This window comes from Contarinia nasturtii, unplaced genomic scaffold, assembly GCF_009176525.2.
Source record: "Contarinia nasturtii isolate CC-2019 unplaced genomic scaffold, AAFC_CNas_1.1 Cnas_scaffold_2367, whole genome shotgun sequence".
In the NCBI taxonomy this organism is placed as follows: Eukaryota; Metazoa; Arthropoda; class Insecta; order Diptera; family Cecidomyiidae; genus Contarinia; species Contarinia nasturtii.
The window spans coordinates 462,556-486,233 of record NW_022199689.1 but is presented as its reverse complement, the minus strand read 5'-3'; the positions used below and the strand labels follow the sequence as shown (position 1 = coordinate 486,233).

The following is a 23,678-nucleotide window of genomic DNA, read 5'->3' as shown; positions in this document are numbered from 1 at the left end:
CGTACACAGAAAAAAAAGTAATTTGCACGGTGGCTCTTGGTCTATGAGGATTTTTTTTGAACTGCATTATAACTTTATTTTATTAATTCTTTATTATATGCGCAAATAATTTTCAAAATTATACCTAAATGATTTGCAACGGAATGGCTCATTGAGTTTTTATAGATTAACTTACTTTATTTACATGAGAAACCAAACTATGGGGATTTCTCTAACATTTCCAATAAATTCGAAGTCAATTCCATTCAACAATATCATTGAGTGACTATAAAAAATGAGTTTAAAAGCGAATTTAATGTCAGCAGCCTCAAATCCTAGCCCAAACCTTTAGCTGTAAATATCGCTCGAACTCCTTGTTTTGATAAACGTGCAATTTCGTCAAAACATATTTCCTTAAATATAAATGCAAGGCACCACTTGATGATGGTCGATGGTTCTTACAAACTTCGACAATATTCGAAATCAATTCATCGGTGAAAATCAATACATCATTTTCAATGTAAAGGGTTCCCAATTGACATCCAAATCGAATGATATCCAATAAGGTTGACCCGTCAAATGAAATATAAGACAATGTCAAGTCAATCAAATGAGGTAATTTTGCCAAATTAATCAGAGATTCGGAACAAGAATTGATGGAATTGGAAGAACTCATAGACACACATATTTTCCGCAAACTTTTAAACGTCGACAAATGTGAAATAACTGATTGGATTTGTTCACTTGAAAGGTCTGTCACCTTAATTTCTGATAATTTTTGACCGTTCAAACAAGCAAAGTTTTTGGCAACTAAAGTAATACTCGAACGGAATCGAATTGATAGCTTTTCCAAAGCTGGTAGATAAGTATTGACCGCAACAATCCTTTTATTAGTTTCAGGCAAATCGAAGTGCAAGCTCGTAAGCTGTGGATTTTGTTTGATAAACGATATAAAGGTCTTGGTTTTCATGGTCCATGGCGGCACCGAAATACATTTCAAACTACTCCATGGTTTACAACATGCAATCATCGGCATCTCCACGTTCACTTCAAATTCAACCAAATTCGGGCATAATGCATGAAAATCGATGTCATACGTGGGCTGATCTTCATTAAAATCGTTAACGCGTAGCGATTCCAAATGTTGTAGCATCGGCTTAAGGATTGAAATACAGTCATCTCTATTAAATTCAAGTGATAAATAAGCCCGACGAATCTGTGGTCCAACATTCTGTGCAATGACTTCCAAATATTTTGGCGTCCGATTGACTTCCTCGTCGTAATCGGACTCATATGATAAATCAGTGATATGTCGACCAATGCAAAGCATGGTACGGCGAACTTTGGCTAAAGTTCGAACTCCCTCATTTTTGAGGACATATTTCCGAATGTTTGGAAACCATCGCTGATGTAGTAGCGTGTGAAACTTTTTACACACATACGCTAGAGAGACGAGAGAATCGAGATCCAAAAATTTACACATATGCAACAGACAATCTTCATTCAGTGCGAATATTTCGGGGTTGTATTTGTCAACATCCATATCGTTTTGAAAGGATGCATCATTTGTACGTTCTTGTGGTTGTTCCCATGTATTGGCCGGCTGAACATCAAATCGTTGTCTTGCACCGTCTTTTTTGCTGTATTTACATTGCAAGTATGCCAAATACGCATTTCGATCACTGACAAACGTTACGTACGCTTCTGATGTTTTGTTTGCCACCATTTCAATCGATTCAATATCACCGAATTTCCGCAGAAGTACATTCATCTGATCTACAGTATATTCTGGGATGGGCTATTGAAAGACATTTGAAATTGATAAAAAAAAAATATTTTTTTTTTTCACAGATTTGCATACATACCAATGGTTTAAATGCAGCCGCGATTGGTCGAATATGAAGTTTTCGCACCACTACAAATTGCTGTTCATCATATGGTTCTTCGTCGTCCAACAGTAATGCTTCAAAATCATCCCAAACGAATGGCATTTTACTATGTATTTTTTGATCGCCTTTGTGAGAATCTTTTGTGAAAGTCGTTGGAATATTAGTTTTAGGAAATTGTTTGTTGAATTTTCATGACTGAATGTGCTGTTTCGCTGATTTGTAGTTGTTCGTGAATTGTCTGAATGAAATGTCAAAATTCCAATGAACGCGATGACAGTTGGTGAGAACACCAGAAGTCAATAGATGGCATCACAACTGAAAATAATCAAATTTAAATTTTTAAGCGAAAATGTAGTGTCTATTAATCGTCATTATTTCGATCGATTTGAAAAAGATTTTAATCACACGTAACTGAATGTTTTCTCCTCACTGATTTTAAAATGATTAAATCTTTTTTCTGTTATTTAATGTACTGTCTTAACCCTCTAGTGCATAGCCCTGCCTTTAGGCATGGTGTATAAATTTTTGTCTAAAATATATAATAAAAAACAAATGATTCATAAATAATGAATTAAAATATATTCAGCAGGGTTCAGGCTTTCATTTGCCGGTCATTTGACAAGTGAAAATAAACCGGCTGTTTAATCATACACACAGATGTATGCGAAAACCGAAATTTGACAAAAAAAATTATCTATCTCTTCGTTTATAGCAATTTTAAACAAAAGTTAATAAAATAAATGTTGTGGATTACGATGATTTATCAGTTTCAAAGTGATCGGCATTTAATTTTTGCTTATAACTAAATTTGGTTATCAAATTATCTTCTGCGACGATGCAATGAATATGATTTTCATGGTATCAAAAATTTGGAACTGAATAATAATCGATGAGATCGTCAGCTATTTTTATCCTAAAACTTTGATGTAGATGAAAATACATTGTTATCGAAGTCTTCTTTTGTTGAAATTCTAAAGGAGTTTTAAAGTTAAAATACAAAAGATCTATCAATGTAACTATTCTATCCTAGGGGATAACCGTGAATTGCAGATCGAATAATTTATAATAATAAACGCTATTTCTCTCTATTTTTCACTAATTCTGCTAGTATTTCTACTAGTTTGTTCTAATACTGCTATTTTTTGCTAATTTCTCTAGTACGTCAAAAATATTGCATACGTCAGATTGACAGCATGATCGAATAACTGAAATGTGTTTACGTAAATGTTTCAAGTTGACACTTTCAACGTGTATATTTGAAGCAGGCACTAGCATATACGTTTTCAGTAAGAAATCTGTCATCAAATCTACATTTCCGATTGCAATTCGTAAATTGTAGTTAATACAGATGAAACGTGCTTGGTTACGTGCCATTGAATATATTTTTATTTAAAAATGAGAAAAAGCGTATTAAACTACATATTTTGATACATTTTAGTTCAATACTATTCAATTCGTTTGTTTTGTGAATTTTATTTTAATTAATTATTTCAATATATTCAAGAATAAATGCTTACTAAAGTATATACGTGTACAGTGCTAATTCTGCTATTTATTGCTAATTTTGCTATTTTCTTCATGTAAATTTCCCTATTTTTTGCTAATGTGCTAATTCTAATTCGCATGGATATCCCCTAGATTCTATCTAACCACAAGAGAAACTTCCAAGCGAAATTCTCAACTTCAAATTGCCTTTTGAATAAAAGAAACGCTTAGATTTGTAGTCTTGTCAAGAGCTGAACTAGGTCCTTTTATGATTTTCAATCTTGAAAGATAACAGCAATCAATTATTAACCATTAGTGTCATTTACAATGGTGATCCAGCCATTTCGGAAAGGTATCTGAAATTGAATGATCAAAGTATTAAATTTTAATTTCAATTTTTAATTGAATAGTAAAAAAACAGATTTTTAATTTAAGTTTTGAAAAGAAAAAAAAATTAAAAAAAAAATTTGTTTTACACGTGTATTTGCTTATGGTTGAAATCGAACCATAGTATTACTTACACAACGTGTAGGATATATTATGTTGCTGCATATGGTACATGGCTTCGAAACGTTTGCTCGACTGTTAATAAAGTTGAAATTGTATTTTCCGTGAATTGGATTGTTACATTCGTAGTATGCGTGCCACACAAAGCCGTGATAGTCCATTGTTTTTACGTTCTTTAATTGTCTCCTAATTGGCTTGTTGCCAGCGTTTTGACTAACTTTTTTAATGCATGAAGCGGATCCTTCATCCTCGACGATCGTAATCGCTCAAACTTCGAATGCAAATTATCTGATGCAATTTAAACTTATTTTAAACAGTGATGTGCTCTTTTGTTTATAAGCTTTTCAAAAAATCAAACGGGCCAATGCTGCAGAAATAAGAAAAGAAGCAACACATCGACTGATAAAGAACTTATTCATTTCGCGACGTTAAATATTCAGAGAGAAAATATTCACAATCTTTGTTAAAATTTAAACTAAAATATACGAATTTATTTAACTGAGCAATTAATCGATAATTTTTCTAACAAGAAAGAAAGAAATTCTTCACCTTGAATACCATTTCAAATAAAAATGCATAGATTTGTAGTTTTGTCAAGAATTGAATGAGTCCATTTTATTCAGCATATTAGTTGACAATGAATTTAATTGTGATTTATTCTTTTGTTGAAAGAAAACCGCAATGAATTAATCGTAAAATTTTCTTTAATTTTCTTCCAATTCGTCAAAAATTCAATTTAAATTGTTTGGCTTGTTGTGACAATTGACTAATTTTGTACGGCATAAAACAGACCTTAATACTCGACGATCGTATCGAAAATCGCAAACGCATGAATTTCGCATGCAAATTATATCATGCAATTTAAACTTATTTTGAACAGTGTGGTGCGATTTGGTTCATAAACCTTTCAAAGAATCAAACTAGCCAACGCTGCAGAAATACTTTAAAGAAGCAACACATTGGCTGACAAAAAGAAATTTGAAATGTTTACAACGAGAAAGTATACAAAAATGTTTTATCGCATTTAAAATTAATGTTCACATTTGGCAGTGTTTCGATAATTAGCAAAACAAAAAAGTTTGTGTTGATATATTTATTTAATAAAATATGTAAACAATGACAGATATAAAGTGAGTCAATGTGGTATGCAAGTGACCTTATGTACAACGTTGTACTAAGCAATTGTTTTATCTGTACGTACTGGCGGAATATTAAGTCTTTGAAGCGAACGCATACATTTTTTTATTCATACATTGCAATTTTAGTACGTTGAAAACTAGAAAAAAAATACGTTGTGCCATACTGTTATCTCTCTTATATCTAAGACGAATGCACCAAATTAGAAAGTACATGTTGACACGTCTTATTTCCCAGTTTGGATTGTTTATTGCAAAAAACAGATTCATACGAAATTTACAATTTTTGTATATATTGTTTTTTTGTTCAACCATGATATGAATGATAGCAAGATCTAGATGAAATCATTTTTAATAGAGAAACATTATATTTCTTACACAAACCTATATATGATAAGCATTAAAATAAAACAGATTTCGAATGCCTTTCAATTAAAACCTTACCCACATGCTCGTCATCTTCTGTGAAAGGAGATTGTATAATACATGCATTAATATACGAAAACTATACATGTTGTGGTCTCACGAGTGCCCAAATTGCGCGCCAAATATCAAGCGGTTCTATGGTGTAATGGTTAGCACTCTGGACTTTGAATCCAGCGATCTGAGAAATCCAGCAATCCGAGTTCGATTCTCGGTAGGACCTAAAATTTCTTTTCATTTCAATTTTTATTTTGAATATACCCGAGTGGAAAAAAGTGAATAAGTTACTATTGACTGTAAGTGACTATAGGTAGCTATATTCATGAATTTTAAAATTTTGTATGGAAAGCAATCGACTATAGTTACTCAGTCAGTCAGGCGATTATTTAGGGACGTTTTGACACAAATCGATAAAAATGACCGTCTTCAGCAGGTCACGGTACTTGGTTGTACACAAATCGTTGAAAAATGACCGTCTCAAGCAGGTCACGGTCCTAGATTGTACGCAAATCGATAAAAATGACCTTCTCAAGCAGTTCACGGTACTAGATTGTACACAAATCGATAAAAATGACCGTCTCAAGTAGTTCACGGTACTAGATTGTACATAAATCGATAAAAATGACCGTCTCAAGCAGGTCACGGTACTTGGTTGTACACAAATCGATAAAAATGACGTCTCAAGCAGTTCTCGGTACTTGGTTGTACACAAATCGATAAAGAATGACCGTTTCAAGGTTCGAATCATTTCACCGCTTGTTCCGTCGTCATAGCCGTGTTTTGTGTCTATGTATGGTGTATTTCGTATCGGGTAGCACTCGATTCTTGCAATCAAACGGGAGAAAAAAATAAAAAAAACATAAAAAGCCCATAGACACATTCTTAAATCTCGGTAGAACCTGTATCTTTTTTTTACTTTCATTTTGGCAGATGCGAAAGAAGAAAGTTATAAATAAAAGGCAACATACTGGTGCTGTGTTTATTTATAGTTTATGATTTTGTGGTTATATGAACGAACGCGTCACTTCCAGATTTACAGTATTGCGTCACAGTGGGAACTTCGAAAGAAGTGTTTTGTACTTGTTTAATAAAATATGTTAACATTGACAGATAAAATGTGAGTCAATGTAGTATGCAAGTGACCTTATGTACAATGTTGTACTGGCGGAAGTTTATATATAGATTAAGTCATTGAATCGAACGCATGAAAATTGTTATTCATATTGCAGCGTTTTAGTACGCTGGCAGAGACGAAAGCAGAAAGTTGTAAATAAAAGGCAAAACATGAAGTTGTTACTATTGGTGCTGTGTGTATTTATAGTTTATGGTATGTTTTGTTTTGTGATATTGAAAAAAACACTCCGTCTTTTCATTATTCAATTAAATTTAATGAAGTGCATTTCATGGAAAACATTCGGTTTATAGAATTTAGTTAAAATCAACTAACTGCCCAATAGAAATTTGAACTGTTTTTGTTTTCTTCAGAAGTTGAATCATCACCTCTAACTCGAATTAAGCAAAATCCAAAATGTGCTCTTGGTCAAGTGTACTGGTGCCAAAGCAGAGTGTAAGTTCAATTTCAATTCAATCGTCATCGCTTCAGAATAAAGATGAAAATTATATCAGAATATTCATTTCCATTGGACTACTATATTCTTTTAAAATTAAAACGTGAATCAATGTCGTCTTTTCATATTTACATTTAAAGAAATTCTGAAACAAAAAATGATAAACACACATCAGTCTTGTACTTTATACTTTGGACCATAAGCAGCTGATAAAGTGTACTAGCAAAAATGTGTTTTACTTGGAATATATATTGAATTCTCTTCTACTCGAGATTTCTAACATATGCTGACACTGACACATTTTTATAAATTCTCTCTGTTCTATCGGTGCTGTTATTAGCACTTCAAATGGTCATAACATCATTAAATCTATTTTTAAATTTATCTTTCAGGATAGCAAAATCGTGTAATGCCGTTAAGCATTGTTTCCAAACGATTTGGAGTAAACAACTAAAATCCGATAACAAGAAACAATGTGAGAGTTGTTTGGAATTAGCACGAGTGATAGGCGAGTCCAATGTTGCTGACGCTAACACAGAAAGTGAGTTTAAGAGTTTGCTGAAGGATTCTTGTAAAGAAATTCGAAAATACCGATCAAAGTGTTTGGCTTTGGTTGACAAATATTCGAATGATCTTTTCAACGATGTTGTTGACGGTTTGGATCTTGATGAAATCTGTAGAAAACTTTATATTTGCCCAAATGACCAATGGCCCCATGACGATGGCTCAAACGAAATTTCTGCATCGCCATACGAGTGCTTTGAGTGTCAACATTTGCTAAAAGGAATTGAATCCAAAGTAGGAAATAATCGATCCAAGGAACACATCGAAATTGTTCTACAACAATCCTGTTCATCAATTTCGAATGCGGATTTGAAAAAGAAATGTTTTGATTTTGTTACCACACACAAAGATTATATCGTTAACTCGCTCATGATACAAATGCCACCAAAACAAATGTGCCATGGACTTGGTTTTTGTGCCACGCAACCCATCAAAATTGATGCCATAAAACAAGAAAATGTGGAATATTCTGATACACCACAATGTGTTGTGTGCCAACTAATCGCTGTGCATCTCGATGATTTGCTCAAAGAAAACAGCACAATTGATAAAATCGATGATGCTGTTCACGCTGTTTGCGATAAAATACCAACGAAATTTTTTAACGATTGTGAGGACACTGTTGAGAATTATGCTGAGATTATGATTAGTTTTCTTTTGTCAGCAACGCCAAAGCAATTGTGTACGGAATTGGAATTTTGCAGCAGTAAAATGAGAAAAGAGCAGAGCCAACGAAATATCGACGAATGTCGTGAAAGCAACGACTTCGACAAAATAAATTTGGAAGATTGAAATTTCAAAATTCAAATGCAGATAGTACATTCTGTTCAGATAGTTCGAGTTTTTTTTTTCAATTATAGCTCATATACTGTTTCGAAACGATGTGTGAATAAATTTTAATCCGAATTATAAAAAATTCTTTATTTTTGCAACAAATATTCGGATTTCGTAAATGATATTATATAAACAAATGTTTTATATCGCAAAATAAATGTCAAAAATGGATTCCCAGACCCCAAACACCCCCGCATAGACATTTGGCTAGAGAAAAAATAATGTTTTTTTGAATGCAATATCTAAGTCGATTTTTAAATATTTTGGAAAATATCTATCTAGAAAAATTTGGAGGCTCGAAATTCATTTTAGACATATGGCAAAAATTCTTAAATTGATCCAAAGAACACCGTGAGGGGGTACGCTACATCGACGTTTTCGGCTCCCTAGAAATTGATCCAACCCTATGTGTAGAGATCAGGAGGATTTTTTTTTGTTTTAATTCATTTTTTAAAGTTGAATTTTAATGAACTGTAGCACACTGTACAACGTGAAAGCATGAATTTCGTGAAATAAGATTTAACGCGCATTTAAGTATTTTATGGCGCAACTATGCCATAAAATTTACGAGTTTAATAAACGTTTTATTGTTGTTTATGCCTAAATCTTGTGTATATATATGGTGTCTGAAGTTATCAAATTCAGTGGCGGATTATTTTAGAACTGATCTCTTGACTGATATTCTTTTTTTTCACATTTTGGATTCAAAATGTTACAACCAAAACTTCATAATTTGTTTCTTTGTTTGCTTCTTATTGTTCTGATAAATTGTAACTGTTCAATAATAATCAAGACGAAAAGTGGTTTAGTGAGCGGTATTTGGCAAAAAACCTACAAAAGCAATAAGCTTTATACATCTTTCAAAGGGATTCCCTATGCCGAACCACCAGTTGGCGATCTAAGATATAAGGTATCATCCTACATTGAGTGTTAATGTTTTCGACACAATTATTCGATTGGCTTATTGTGTGTTATAAACAGGTTCCAGTTCCAGTGAAACCATGGAATGAAATCCTTGTAACTTCTGACAAATACAAAGATGCTTGCCCAGTTCTTGTTCAATCAATGCTATTTCCATTGAATTCAACACAATCTGAAAACTGCCTATTTTTAAACGTCTTCGTACCGGGTAAAATAGTTTTCAAATAAAATGTTCAAACAAAATGTTTTTTTTACTCAAGAAAATTTTATAAAATAACATTTATTTTAAAAGAATACATATATCAATTTTAACCGAAAAATTAGCTTACAATCTTCTGAATAAATTGCTGCCGGTAATGTTTTTCATACATGCTGGAGCATTTACTGAAGGTGATGGTCACAGTGGATTCTATGGACCTGATACATTCATGGAAGATGAAGGTGTGATTTTGGTTACAGTCGATTATCGTTTAGGTCCGTTAGGATTTATGAATTTTGAGTTACCAGGCCTGACTGGAAATATGGGTTTTAAAGATCAGCAATTAGCCTTGAAATGGGTTAGCGAAAATATTAAATATTTTGGTGGTGATCCAGATGCCATAACAGTTTTTGGATATAGTTCAGGTCTTTTTGAACTTTTCCGACTGCCTTCAAACTATATGACATATATAACATTGCAAATTACTTTGATTTTAGGTGGATACTCAACACACTTTCACGTCTTGAACGAATATTCTCGAAAACTATTCGCTCGAGCGATTCTCATGAGCGGTAATGCCGTCGCGTACTCTGCACATTATGAGCCAAATAATCAGTTGGAACTTGTGTATGATGCATTTAAAGATGAACTGAATGGTGCTAGAGATCCGAGAATACTTTACGATTTTATGAAAACTGCTTCTCTTGATGTACTCATGCAGAAAACGCCCGCTAATACACTTTTCACAAATGTGTTGGAACTTTACTGGGGAGCGGTTATTGAAAGTTTGTTTAAATTTTATTTGAAAATTGCTTTTTTCTTGGCCATTCAATAGTTTTTACTTTATTCGATTTACAAATAGATAAGACCTTGGCCGTTGACCCATTTTTAATCGAAAGACCACGAGCTATTTCTCAAACAACCCACATTGATACAGAAATGTTATTCGGTGTGACAAGCGCGGTATGTTTTAATTATCACATTTTTTGCGAATCATACTTGTATAAAAACGTGGAAAAACATCCATATACAGGAAGCTTTGTCTCTATTGGTTCCGTCGAACTTATATGTTTGGGTCGATTCACTCACAAATAGCTCGAGTATTAGATTACCTTTCCGTGGATTGACTCTGCCAAAAAATTCTTTGGTAAAAGTTTGGAAGATTTTTCCAAGATTTATTCTCACGTACACAAATATAAAAATTTAAAGAGATTTTTGTTATGGTTTAGTTATATAAAGAGATGCAGCAAGTAATCTATGAATTCTATTTTGGCAAAGAGAAAATTCAAAAGAACGTTTATTATTTGAATCAGTACGTACAGATGCTATCTGATGCTAATTTTGTATATTCGTTTTATGACTCAATGGAACTACATAAGAGCACAAAGACGGTTTGCTACTAGTAAGTGTGTAAAATTATATATTTATTATTATCAAAGGACCACATTTTATTTGCAAATAAATTTTGAACGATATCTGACGAAAACTCTTTCAAACTCCTTTAGTTCGAATTTCGACTTAAATTTGAATTTCGTCAAAATAGAAAGAGGTCTAGAAATGGTTCAAGGAATAGGTCATATGGAGGAACTGCCGTACTTGTTCCAGTGAGAAAAATTAAATTGGTTTTTTTTTATATTTTATTTAACTTAAAACATTTTAGTTCTTATGCGTATCAAGAATTGTACGAAAATATTGAAAAAAATCCGAATGATCATCGAAATATACAAACAAAAGCAGCAATGCGGTTTGTGCCAAAATATTTTATAGATTTTGCCAAATCAGGGTACGAATGTTGATTTTTTTATGTTCCTTTAAATAAATAATAACCAATGTGTATTGTCTGTTTTTAGTCAAACAATAAGTTCTGAACTAAATCATAATAACTCAGTTACTTGCACGGAGTTAACGAATGATGGTTTAAAATCAATTAATAACCCAAGAAAAGATGCAATGGACATGTTAAACGATGTGTATGATCGTGTCAAACCATGGATCGTTAATCAATTTTAAATTAGATTAAGATTTAATCACACTAAACAAATATTTTAAAACTAAATCTAAACGATAAAGTCCCTTTGATTGACTTTTAACACATTTTTGAATTAAATAAAAAGTTATAAAGTAAATAAAGAGTCTTACAGGAGTAGATGCGTATTTTATTAAGCGAGTTCAAAATAATATTTGTTCGATTTTTCAAGCCTTTCAAGCGGCGTAAAGTTCGAGACCAAAAAAATATGTTCGGTATCGAATAGAATAGAAAGTATTCTATTTTCTAACAAAATACAAAATATTCAAGAAGCAGCACCGGACCTCGTGTGGTGGAAGAGAATCCAAAATCAAGGCAATGCTCGTAATTTGGATACAATAAATCGAAATCTATTGGATTTTGATTTTGAGAAATTATGTTCCATGTCGTTGACGCGAATTAATGTTTACACATATGCCTTGTGTGCGTCAAATACTTTCAGGGTAGCGGGATAAATACTCAGGCATATAAACATTCAGTGGCCGATTCACATAATGTTTTTTTGAATTTGGACAATTTAAAATTCTATTGTTTGCCGGATAACTAGGAAATTATTGATTCATCTCTGAACGATATCAAGTATTTATTGAATCCAACATTCAAAAACGAAACATTAAACAAATTGACATCATGTACAATCGATGGAAAATCTTTATTGACTTTCTAAAAAAGGACTTAATCCATCCGTTTATGGTTTCATATTTTTTCATCATTCAACAGGAATCACGGAAGGAGCTATTTTTGCTAAATTTGGCACAATGGAGTGATCTAGGATCTTTACTTGAAAGTAACCGTAAGCATTAATCGCAAGTGAAATGAAAGCATGAAATGTTGTGCCGTTTTATTAACTATTCCAAACGTTTACAAATAAAAAAAACTGAATACATTTAATAACTCTAAAATCAATATTTATTTCCAACAGTGGTATCGATGTGGATTTTTCAAATAATCAATTGAATTTGCTTGCGTTTCTCAAGTAATATAGAGACAATAGTATGTGTGAAATAAAATTACAATCGACATTTATTTACAATTCCTAAAAAAAGAACAGAGATGGCTATAAAAGTAAACACTATTCGCTATCATGAATCACCATTCTTCGGTCATCGCTTGAATTTTTTTATTAAGTCTCTTGCACCCGTATTTTGAGAACAGTCCTTGGTATGATACGTATTCTTCAATGATGTGGCTGCAACAATAAGACAATATCACAATTATAGTAAACAAAATCATACCAAAAGAGAAGACCTTCGTCAAATCAATAAAATTTACCTTATTTCATCCTCTTCCGGTTCTCGGTTCAATTTTTCAAATTCAGCTCGAACACAATTTTCAATGTGTCGTCGTTCCAATGGCAAAAATGGTAGAAAATGATCGATTAGACCTGATGTTATGATGCTAGATTTCTTCAGGCCACCTTTTATATTATACGCTGCAATTTCAGCTATATATTCAAAATCATTCATTTTTGTTTGTTCACGAAATGTTCCCTTTTCCATGATTTTATCGAGAGCATGGGCAATTTCATCGCCGCCAGCATTTGTGAGAAAAATGAAGATCGCTTGACGAAAATCCATACCACTAACATGGCTGTGATAGTCCAAAATTGATGCAATCGATTCAAACACACCAGCCGGTATCTTTTCAACTTCGTCGAACACAAATATGGAACGTGCACATTTTTTAATCGCTTTGCTGATGTCATCCATTAGTTTGACCTGCAGTGATTGATTTGAAATTGAATGGATTTGAAATGGTATTTTTTATGTGTTGAAGCAAAGGAATTTCATTGCAGTTGACTTGAAATTCAGTGGAAAAAGAAAAATCAAACGATTTATCATTGGATTGAATAATTTTTTTTTTATCAAAAACAGTCTTACGCGATATTGATCCACTTCGCTTTCAACTGGAAAATCTTTTCGGGCCCGATACTTGTACACGTATGTACTATTTTCGCCTGCTTTGTAGAAATGCTTGATGATTAAATCGGCAACATGATTTTTTCCGGTGCCGATATTTCCATGAAAACTCATCACCAAGGGTTTTTCGGATTTGTGTAAATTTTTGACATGAGCACGAAGCGCCGGAATTAATGTGGCATTCACAATATGTTGTCCGAATAACTTTTTCTGTAAATCAGCTTTTAATCCTTCTATATCATATACAATGTGCTTTGGTGTACAACATTCGTAATAACTACAATAGTTTAGGGTGTCGGCTACTTTTTCTCTCCTCTTAGTTCCACCATCACCGAACAGCCAATATCCAGCACCTGAAAAATAAAATAATTGTTGTTTTTTTGGGAATGTTTGTACTATTTAATTTAATGTCAATTTAAATGCACTAAAAAAACATTCAACACAGTGAAAACAAACTATGATGTCATTAGCTTACCTGCGACCGCTGTACCGAGGGCTGTCATAGTAATTGGTTCAAAGCATTCAACAATATTGATTAAAAATATACTAAACACTAACTGTTGTACAATTAAATTTAAATGCATTTTGTTGTTGTTGTTTTTTTTAAATGAAAATTCTAACGGTTGATTGAATGCATTCGACGACAAAAATTGTAATAAAAATAATCTGATAGCGGCATTCAACCAACTAAATCGTATGAGATGAAAAAACACATACACAGTGCAGACAGTAGACAGCAGATTGAATTGTCAAAGTGAAATCAAAACAAATGTTGCCCGATGTGCTGAGCGCTCATTCACCAAGTTTCAACTGTCAATCGATGACATACAATCTTATATGAACGTAATGTATATATGCGATTGTGTTGGAATTGCATTGGTGAGTCACACACAGTTTAATGCTAAACGTCGAGGCGTACAGCAGCGGAAAACATTTTTATTGGATTTTCAAAGTGAATTTTTTTAAACAGAAAAACTCAATTTAATTGATACATTTTAGTGAATATTTTAACGTTAAGTGGGAAAAAGGCAAAATTTATGCACAAATCAATTTGAACATCGTGTGCAATTTGCCTTTTTATTTGAACAATTTTGTTTTTTTCACATTGCCATCAAGGCGTATAAGGTGAAAAAAAGAAGATGGGCGATTCGCTTGACGACACGTCGGAAACGCAAAATGTTGCGATTGTCGATTACGGTGAATTTGCCAATTATATTTTGAAGGCAGCTACTATTCTTTTACCAGAAGAAGATGCAACAGCACCAGCATTAAATGCTGTACTCGATGATAAAATCAATCAAGATTGCATCAAAAAATTTCTATCCGATTCACAAATACAAGCGCTATACATTCAACGTACATGCTCAAAAGGTAAGTGGCGTCATTTTCGCGACTGAATATCTTTCCTTTCGTTCTTCGTCTTCATTTCTCATACACATATGCAACGCAACATATGATTTACGGTTGTGGAATTTGATTATTCGCTGATGTTATTGGAATAGCATTTTTTTCATGTTTTTTTTTAATCGTTCTTCTTTTGAATACAAACAAACTAATCGGCATTTCATTTGGAACACGATGTTTCGTTTGAATGAATGATGTCAGTACAAATATGTTACTTTTCTGAGAGTAACAAATATTTTTGCGTTATTATTTATCATCGGCATTAAATTTCGTTAAAAAACTGATTTTCTAGGTATTATTTGAAGAAAATGCGTCATTTTTCCTTGTGTTTGCTTAGAAAACACATTCTTTTCTATTTTTTTTTGTAAAAAGAGTGTTTCTGCCAACAACAACTCAGTTATCATGTAATTAACTGCCATTTTTTGTTAGTTGTGCTCACCTCTCACACATGTGACCGATACAATGTAAATAGAAAAAAAATGATGTTTGGTTATGTGATTTCGTTTGTGAATGAATATTTTTGCTCTCATAGCGACAATCAGTTCTTTTAAAAAAACGATGATTCCCATGTATGCCAATAATTCCACAATTCGTTCACATTTCTTTTTATCAATTCTAACTTTGTAAATGATAACAATCCAATTATGTTCAATTTTTCATCGGATAGATGATGAAAATGAGCAAGCATCAGAAGGTGAAGAGGAAAAAAGTTCGATTACCTATTCAATCAGCAATGATGTGCAGTTCACAAACTCACGTGCCGCATCGTTGGTGTGTATCAAACGTGGTGCTGTAATTGAAGCCGATAAATCGATTCATAGCCAAATGCGTCTAATCAACTTTTCGGAAGGATCACCATACGAAACATTGCATTCCTTCATTAGTAAATCGTTGGCACCGTATTTCAAGAGCTATGTAAAAGAGTCGGGTCGTGGTGATGACGGTGATAAAATGGCACCATCGGTTGAGAAAAAGATGGCCGAATTAGAAATGGGTTTGTTGCATTTGCAGCAAAACATTGACATTCCTGAAATCACTTTAACAATTAATACGGTTGTATTGCAAACGATAAAAGCGTGTGCTGACGAAGGTCGTAAGGCAAAGGTAATTGATTTCGGTGACAAAGTGGAAGATTCAACATTTTTGAATACATTACAAAATGGTGTCAATCGTTGGATAAAAGAAATACAAAAAGTCACCAAATTGGATCGTGATCCATCGTCGGGAACGGCAATGCAAGAGATTTCATTCTGGTTGAATTTGGAGCGTGCATTGCATCGCATTCAAGAGAAACGTGAATCACCCGAAGTCGCATTGACTCTTGACATTTTGAAGCATGGTAAACGGTTCCATGCAACCGTATCATTTGATACCGATACCGGTCTGAAACAAGCTCTAGCTATGGTTGCCGATTACAATCCATTGATGAAAGATTTCCCAATCAATGATTTACTGTCGGCTACTGAATTGGAAAAAATTCGGTCAGCAGTCCAATCGACTTTTACGCATTTACGAAAAATGCGCAGCACCAAATATCCCATTCAACGTGCATTGCGATTGATCGAAGCTATATCACGTGATTTAAGTCAACAGCTATTGAAGGTGCTTGGAACTCGTCGTTTGATGCATATTCCATTCGATGAATTTGAACGTGTGATGAATCAATGCTTCGAAATATTCGGTTTGTAGTGATTTAACGGACATTTTTAAATTTGATAAAAACCATTGTAAGTGACGCGCCTTTATTGCAGGTTGCTGGGATGATGAATATGATAAACTTCAACAATTGTTACGCGATTTGGTGAAGAAGAAGCGCGATGAACATATCAAGTCGGTTTGGCGAGTGCTACCCAATCACAAGAAATTGCAACAACGCATGGAAGAAATGCGCAAATTCCGTAGACAACACGAACAATTGCGTACAGTCATTTTGCGCGTACTTCGGCCAATGAGCAAACCAGCTATTGATCGTAAAAAAATTTACATCGAGAAAAATTGATCGTAAAAAAATAATAATCGTAAAACATTCTTTAATCGTAGATGAGCCTGGAGCAGATGTCAAACAACCATATAGCTTGGAAACAGCCGATGCCAATGCCATTGAAGAGGTAAATCTGGCCTATGAAAATGTCAAAGAGGTCGAATGTTTGGACATTTCAAAAGAAGGATGCGATGCATGGGATGCGGCTGTTAAGCGTTACGATGAAAGGATAGGTGAGTCGAACGCTCTTACTCTAACAATAAATGTTCATCATCCGGAAAAAAAATTCTAAAGAAAAACAATGTATCCGATTACTTCCACAGACCGTGTCGAAGCCCGTATCACAGCTCATTTGCGTGATCAACTTGGAACGGCCAAAAATGCCAACGAAATGTTCCGTATATTCTCGCGTTTCAATGCCCTATTTGTGCGTCCGCACATTCGTGGTGCCATCCGTGAATATCAAACCCAATTGATTCAACGTGTCAAAGACGACATTGAAGCACTGCATGAGAAATTCAAAGTGCAATATCCTCAAAGCAAGAGTTGTCGATTGTCTGTGGTGCGTGATTTACCACCAGTAGCCGGTTCAATTATTTGGATTCGTCAGATTGATAATCAGCTCACAACGTATTTGAAACGGGTTGAAGATGTTTTGGGCAAAGGATGGGAATCTCATATCGAAGGACAGAAATTGAAAGCGGATGGCGATAGTTTTCGGGCAAAATTACAAACGGGCGAAGTATTTCAAGATTGGGCACGTAAAGTGCAAGAACGTAATTTTGGCTATAATGGTGGTCGTATCTTTGCCATTGATTCGGCACGATCACGGACTGGCCGCGGAAATATTCTAAAGTTGAAAGTAAATTTCCTACCCGAAATCATCACGCTGTACAAGGAAGTACGAAATTTGAGAAACTTAGGATTCAGGTATGACTTTCAATGTCTATCTTTTTGAGGTGTAAATTAACTCAACTACTCATCTTTGCAGAATCCCATTGGCAATCGTGAACAAAGCACATCAAGCAAATCAAACCTACCCGTTCGCCGTCAGTTTGATCGAATCAGTTCGAGCATATGAGAGAACATTGGAAAAGGTAAACCGAAAGAACGAAACCCAAATTCAATTTGTATCGTGTTATTGTGGCTTTTTTTAATTTTACATCAGCTTCTATTCACTTGATTCGTATTGGCTCACAGTTCAATTGCTTTTCCAGTTTCTTTGCATTTAAAAGTTGTTTTGCAACAAAAAAAATTCGGTTTCAAAATTCGTTTGCATTTGCACCAATTTTATTTCTATCATTCGAATTCGATCCAAAACCACTGTCAATAGATCACAATGTTCATAACATCTTTAAAACAATTTATTTGCGCCAAATGAGAACCAAACAAAAACAAAAATCATCTTTCTTTTTTCATGCAGCTATTTAATAGGAATTTAGCACATACAAATTCGAATTCCGTATTCAAGGTAGCCAAAAAGAAACTAGTTTACCACATAAATCATTACAACAATAATCACACAAAAAAAGCCAATATCTTTTTCCCTTGTAGTTTGATCAAATCGAATTTTTTTCCTCACTATTTTTACGATCGATTCTAATACAATTGAATTTCATCATTTAGATTGAAGAGAAAGCGTCGATAGTGCCTTTGGTGGCTGGACTTCGAAAAGATGTTCAAGCATTGATTGCTGAAGGTGTTGGTTTGGTGTGGGAAAGCTACAAGCTCGTACAATACGTTCAACGTTTTTCGGAATGTGTGATTCAATTCCAAGAGAAGGTTGAAGATTTGTTGGTTGTCGAGGAACAACTGGACGTTGATGTTCGTTCACTAGAAACATGTCCATATAGTGCAGCCACATTTGCCGATATTTTATCGAAGATTCAACATGCCGTCGATGATTTGTCATTGCGACAATATTCCAATTTACATGTATGGGTCGCTCGTCTCGATGAAGAGGTCGAAAAGAAATTGGCATCCCGATTGCAGGCTGGTATTGTTGCTTGGACTGAAGCTTTGACCGGCAATAAGAAAGATATGGATTTGTCTATGGATACGGATGCACCGTCGGCACCAACTCACAAGCCAGGCGGTGATCCGAAGATTCAACATGCCGTTCATGAAATCCGTATCACAAATCAACAAATGTATTTGTATCCATCGATTGAAGAGGCACGGTTCCAGATTACACAACAATTGTTCGCATGGGAAGCTATTGTTACGTCACAAACTCGGCTGCAGAGCTCAAGGTAAGGCGGGTGTACCTTTTTTTGGTATTTGATCAGCATTTGTAATCGCTATTTTTACTCATTTACTTCACAAGATATCACGTCGGTTTGGATAAACCCACGCATCAAACATACCGAACATTGCTTATAAAGTTGCCGACTGGGTCACAACCACTCGAAAGTGCATATGAAGCCATCGAAACAAAAGTTTCGGAAGTTCGCAACTATGTTGATGAATGGCTTCGATATCAGAGCTTATGGGATCTTCAAGCTGACATTCTGTACGGTCGTCTTGGTGACGACATCAATTTGTGGATCAAATGCTTGAACGATATCAAGTAAGTGGTGATTTTTTTTTATTCAGAGCATGAATATTGTTGAAATGAAGTTCTACTGTAGAAGTTTAAAATGGTGGGTCGTTGAAGATCGAAAAAAATCGAGTTCGTACTCTCAATTCAATAATAAAATCTACTTTCGCTTTGACGTTCTATAGAAAATCTCGTACAACATTCGATACGTCAGATACTCGTCGTGCTTATGGTCCAATTGTCATTGATTATGCTAAAGTGCAAGCAAAGGTCACATTGAAGTATGATTCGTGGCACAAAGAGGCGCTCAGCAAATTCGGTACACTTTTGGGCAATGAAATGCAATCATTCCATGCCAAAGTCTCGAAATCTCGCGGTGATCTGGAAATGCAAAGCATTGGTAAGAGTGATTTTTTTTCTATTTCATGGCCGAGATGTATTCAACTTTGACTTATATTTCTTCTTCGTCTATACAGAAGCCGCAAGTACATCGGATGCAGTGGGTTTCATAACCTATGTGCAATCATTGAAAAAAGAGCGTTTGGCCTGGGAGAAACAGGTGTCAGTGTTCCAAGAGGCCGAACAAATATTGCAACGTCAACGTTTCCAATTTCCAAATAATTGGTTGCATGTCGATAATATCGAAGGTGAATGGTCGGCATTCAACGAGATAATCAAACGCAAAGATTCGGCCATACAAACACAAGTGGCCAGTTTGCAAGCGAAAATTGTTGCTGAAGATAAAGCGGTCGAAACACGTACGGTTGATTTCTTGAATGATTGGGAACACAACAAGCCAATCGGTGGCAAGACTCGACCCGACGAGGCACTACAGCAATTACAATTGTTTGAAAGTAAATTCTCGCGTTTGAAGGAAGAACGAGACAATGTTGCCAAAGCGAAAGAAGCGCTTGAACTACAAGAATCGGCTGTACCGAACAATAGTTCGGAACGAATGTCAGTGGTTTTGGAAGAATTACAAGACTTACGTGGTGTTTGGAGTGAATTATCCAAAATTTGGACACAAATCGATGAAACTCGCGAAAAACCATGGCTATCAGTTCAACCACGTAAACTACGGCAAGCACTCGAGACAATGATGAGTCAACTCAAAGAATTGCCGGCTCGTTTAAGAATGTACGAAAGTTATGAGTACGTGAAAAAATTGATTCAGAGCTACATTAAAGTGAATATGCTGATCGTCGAATTAAAATCGGATGCGTTGAAAGGTAATTAAGTTTTACAACAAAAATGTAATATTTATTTTCATTGTATTTTTCTATTTGTACATTAGAACGCCATTGGAAACAATTGACCAAGCAACTTCGTGTCAATTGGGTGCTGTCCGAATTGACATTGGGCCAAGTGTGGGATGTGAATTTACTGAAGAATGAAAGCATTGTAAAAGACATCATTTTGGTGGCACAAGGTGAAATGGCGCTTGAAGAATTCTTGAAACAAGTGCGCGAGTCATGGTCAAACTATGAATTGGATTTGATCAATTATCAGAATAAATGTCGCATCATCAGAGGTTGGGATGATTTATTCAACAAAGTTAAAGAACACATAAATTCAGTGGCCGCTATGAAATTGTCACCATACTATAAAGTCTTCGAAGAAGAAGCACTCACTTGGGAAGAGAAATTGAATCGAATCAATGCATTGTTTGATGTATGGATTGATGTACAACGGCGTTGGGTTTATTTGGAAGGCATTTTTTCGGGTAGTGCCGACATTAAGACATTGTTACCGGTCGAAACCCAGCGTTTCAATAGCATGAGCACCGAATTTTTGTCGTTAATGAAAAAAGTCGCCAAATCACCAAAAGGTAACAGTTTTATTCATTTTTATTCAAAACATATAACTAAATACTATCTTATTTCCACCCATAATTTCAGTTATGGACGTTTTGAACATCGTCAACGTACAACGTCAACTCGAAAGGTAACACCAATTTTTTTCAAATTCTCCAAAAAATTTCTCTAAAACTAAATTTCTCTTCCAGATTGGCCGATTTATTGGGAAAAATTCAGAAGGCATTGGGTGAATACTTGGAACGTGAGCGTACATCATTCCCTCGTTTCTATTTCGTTGGTGACGAAGATCTTTTGGAAATTATTGGCAACAGCAAAAATGTGGCCCGATTGCAAAAACATTTCAAAAAAATGTTTGCCGGCGTTGCAACAATCATTTTAAATGAAGACAATACAATTGTACTGGGCATTGCATCGCGTGAAGGTGAAGAAGTGCAATTTATTCGACCCGTTTCAATTGTCGATCATCCAAAGATCAACGAATGGTTAACATTGGTGGAAAAGGAAATGCGATTCAGTTTGGCATCGTATCTCGCTCAAGCCGTACAAGACATAAAACAATTCAAAGAAGGTGACATAGACCAAGAAAAATACATGGACTGGTGTGATAAGTATCAAGCGCAAATTGTCGTTTTGGCCGCACAAATTTTATGGTCGGAAGATGTTGAGGCAGCATTACAGCAAGGCGGTGATACTGCTCCCGCCAAAAATCCATTGCATCGTGTTTTGGCCACAGTGGAAAAAACATTGACCATTCTTGCTGATTCGGTTTTGATGGAGCAACCACCACTTCGTCGAAGAAAATTGGAGCATTTGGTAAGAGACAACACAACAGCAATCATTTTCTAGAAATTGATTTTCTTATTATTTTTCGATTCTCCTGCCCTTAGATCAACGAATTCGTACACAAACGTACAGTGACACGTCGTTTACTGGCCAACAATGTAGCGAGCAACAAATCGTTTGAATGGCTTTGTGAGATGCGATTCTACTTTGATCCACGTCAAAGCGAGGTCTTGCAACAGTTAACAATTCACATGGCAAACGCACGTTTCTTCTATGGTTTTGAATATTTGGGTGTGCAAGATCGTCTAGTACAGACACCATTGACAGATCGATGCTATTTGACAATGACACAAGCCCTTGAATCTCGTTTGGGTGGTTCACCATTCGGACCGGCTGGAACCGGAAAAACGGAATCAGTCAAAGCTCTTGGTCATCAATTGGGACGGTTTGTGCTCGTCTTCAATTGCGATGAAACATTCGATTTTCAAGCAATGGGCCGAATTTTTGTCGGTCTATGTCAAGTTGGTGCATGGGGTTGTTTCGATGGTATGTTTTATTGAAAAACATTTTTTTTTTTGAAATTTATATAAATTCTGATTGGATTTTCGTTTATTGTTTTCTTTCTACAGAATTCAATCGTTTGGAAGAACGTATGTTGTCAGCTGTGTCACAGCAAATCCAAACCATTCAAGAAGCTCTCAAACAATTCCAAGATGATAACAAAGACACACAAAGTTTAAGCGTTGAATTGGTTGGCAAACAAGTGCGTGTATCAACCGATATGGCAATTTTCATAACGATGAATCCAGGTTATGCTGGCCGTAGCAATTTGCCGGATAATTTGAAAAAATTATTCCGTTCATTGGCAATGACAACGCCAGATCGTCAACTTATCGCCGAAGTTATGTTGTTCAGTCAAGGTTTCCGCACGGCTGAAAAATTGGCATGCAAAATCGTGCCATTCTTTAAACTATGCGATGAACAACTGTCGAATCAATCGCATTACGATTTTGGTTTGCGTGCATTGAAATCGGTACTCGTGTCGGCTGGTAATGTTAAACGTGACCGTATTATGCGAATCAAGGTGAGTCTGACATAGTGAAAAGTGTTGCTATTGAATGGATCCGTTCAGGAGTGTAAACAATTGCTTTATTTTCGCAGGAAACGAAGCAAAATCAAGGTGAAATCAATATCGATGAGGCACATATTGCTGAAAATCTACCAGAACAAGAGATCCTTATTCAATCGGTGTGCGAAACATTGGTGCCAAAACTTGTGGCCGAGGACATCCCATTGTTATTCTCATTGCTCAGTGATGTTTTCCCAAATGTGAGCTACACTCGCGCAGAAATGACCGGACTCAAAGAGGAAATTCGCAAAGTTTGCGCCGAAGAGTATTTGGTGTGCGGTGAAGGTGATGAGCAAGGCACACACTGGATGGAAAAGGTAAGAATCACAAACGAATGTTTACATTCCTCGAAATTAACCATTTCATATATGAATTCAGTTTTGAATGATTTTTTTCATCATTGAATAAAAAAATATGCGCTTCATTGGTACTGAAATTTCTTCTGAGAAGAGTTCTACTCGTTTTACTTTTCCGCACACACCTAGTGTGAAAGGGGAAAGTATTGCAATAGGTCAAAATTTACGAAACCTCAAAAACATGTTTTCTGGACGTTTCTGAGGTCAGAGAACCCGAAT

At 35.0% G+C, this 23,678-nt stretch overlaps 5 protein-coding genes and 1 non-coding gene across 11 annotated transcripts in view; 4 read left to right on the top strand and 2 right to left on the bottom strand.

Moving 5' to 3' along the window:
* Positions 1 to 105: 105 nt before the first annotated feature.
* Positions 106 to 2,092, bottom strand: LOC116348241. The gene is made up of 2 exons (XM_031779153.1): positions 1,845 to 2,092; positions 106 to 1,777 (listed from the first exon to the last, which is right to left on the bottom strand). Exons 1-2 carry the CDS (start codon positions 1,968 to 1,970, stop codon positions 308 to 310), a joined length of 1,596 nt encoding a protein of 531 aa, XP_031635013.1. The 5' UTR covers positions 1,971 to 2,092; the 3' UTR covers positions 106 to 307.
* A 2,509-nt stretch (positions 2,093 to 4,601) lies between these two features.
* Positions 4,602 to 8,990, top strand: LOC116348273 (prosaposin-like). Of its 2 annotated transcripts, none has more exons than XM_031779198.1 (3): positions 4,602 to 6,746; positions 6,908 to 6,986; positions 7,380 to 8,990. In XM_031779198.1, exons 1-3 carry the CDS (start codon positions 6,704 to 6,706, stop codon positions 8,341 to 8,343), a joined length of 1,086 nt encoding a protein of 361 aa, XP_031635058.1. In that variant the 5' UTR covers positions 4,602 to 6,703; the 3' UTR covers positions 8,344 to 8,990. The 2 variants fall into 2 exon arrangements, with proteins under 2 accessions (XP_031635058.1, XP_031635057.1); XM_031779197.1 differs by having other exon boundaries at positions 4,603 to 6,746; positions 6,905 to 6,986.
* Positions 5,554 to 5,642, top strand: Trnaq-uug. Its single transcript is given in 2 exon segments — positions 5,554 to 5,590; positions 5,608 to 5,642. It is a non-coding gene; the product is annotated as a tRNA-Gln (tRNA).
* Positions 8,991 to 11,648, top strand: LOC116348272 (venom carboxylesterase-6-like). Of its 2 annotated transcripts, XM_031779195.1 has the most exons (10): positions 8,991 to 9,295; positions 9,367 to 9,514; positions 9,631 to 9,930; positions 10,003 to 10,290; positions 10,368 to 10,468; positions 10,539 to 10,652; positions 10,735 to 10,907; positions 11,011 to 11,109; positions 11,166 to 11,288; positions 11,356 to 11,648. In XM_031779195.1, the coding sequence occupies exons 1-10, from the start codon at positions 9,095 to 9,097 to the stop codon at positions 11,513 to 11,515; spliced, it is 1,707 nt and encodes a 568-aa protein (XP_031635055.1). In that variant the 5' UTR covers positions 8,991 to 9,094; the 3' UTR covers positions 11,516 to 11,648. The 2 variants fall into 2 exon arrangements, with proteins under 2 accessions (XP_031635055.1, XP_031635056.1); XM_031779196.1 differs by lacking the exon at positions 11,011 to 11,109.
* A 774-nt stretch (positions 11,649 to 12,422) lies between these two features.
* LOC116348243 (torsin-like protein) lies at positions 12,423 to 14,159 on the bottom strand. The gene is made up of 4 exons (XM_031779155.1): positions 13,926 to 14,159; positions 13,412 to 13,803; positions 12,804 to 13,249; positions 12,423 to 12,720 (listed from the first exon to the last, which is right to left on the bottom strand). Exons 1-4 carry the CDS (start codon positions 14,032 to 14,034, stop codon positions 12,621 to 12,623), a joined length of 1,047 nt encoding a protein of 348 aa, XP_031635015.1. The 5' UTR covers positions 14,035 to 14,159; the 3' UTR covers positions 12,423 to 12,620.
* A 188-nt stretch (positions 14,160 to 14,347) lies between these two features.
* The window catches only part of LOC116348260 (dynein heavy chain, cytoplasmic), a 20,887-nt gene continuing 11,556 nt past the window's right edge, over positions 14,348 to 23,678 (top strand). For all 4 annotated transcript variants that reach the window (XM_031779178.1, XM_031779176.1, XM_031779175.1 and 1 more), the window contains exons 1-16: positions 14,348 to 14,821; positions 15,522 to 16,535; positions 16,606 to 16,824; positions 16,895 to 17,068; positions 17,159 to 17,765; positions 17,827 to 17,932; positions 18,462 to 19,087; positions 19,162 to 19,404; positions 19,560 to 19,774; positions 19,851 to 20,603; positions 20,669 to 21,202; positions 21,273 to 21,318; positions 21,380 to 22,004; positions 22,079 to 22,520; positions 22,604 to 23,058; positions 23,136 to 23,420. In XM_031779178.1, coding sequence (XP_031635038.1) covers positions 14,590 to 14,821; positions 15,522 to 16,535; positions 16,606 to 16,824; positions 16,895 to 17,068; positions 17,159 to 17,765; positions 17,827 to 17,932; positions 18,462 to 19,087; positions 19,162 to 19,404; positions 19,560 to 19,774; positions 19,851 to 20,603; positions 20,669 to 21,202; positions 21,273 to 21,318; positions 21,380 to 22,004; positions 22,079 to 22,520; positions 22,604 to 23,058; positions 23,136 to 23,420 — 6,576 coding nt within the window. In that variant the 5' untranslated portion in view covers positions 14,348 to 14,589. The remainder of the gene's footprint in view (positions 14,822 to 15,521; positions 16,536 to 16,605; positions 16,825 to 16,894; positions 17,069 to 17,158; positions 17,766 to 17,826; positions 17,933 to 18,461; positions 19,088 to 19,161; positions 19,405 to 19,559; positions 19,775 to 19,850; positions 20,604 to 20,668; positions 21,203 to 21,272; positions 21,319 to 21,379; positions 22,005 to 22,078; positions 22,521 to 22,603; positions 23,059 to 23,135; positions 23,421 to 23,678) is intronic.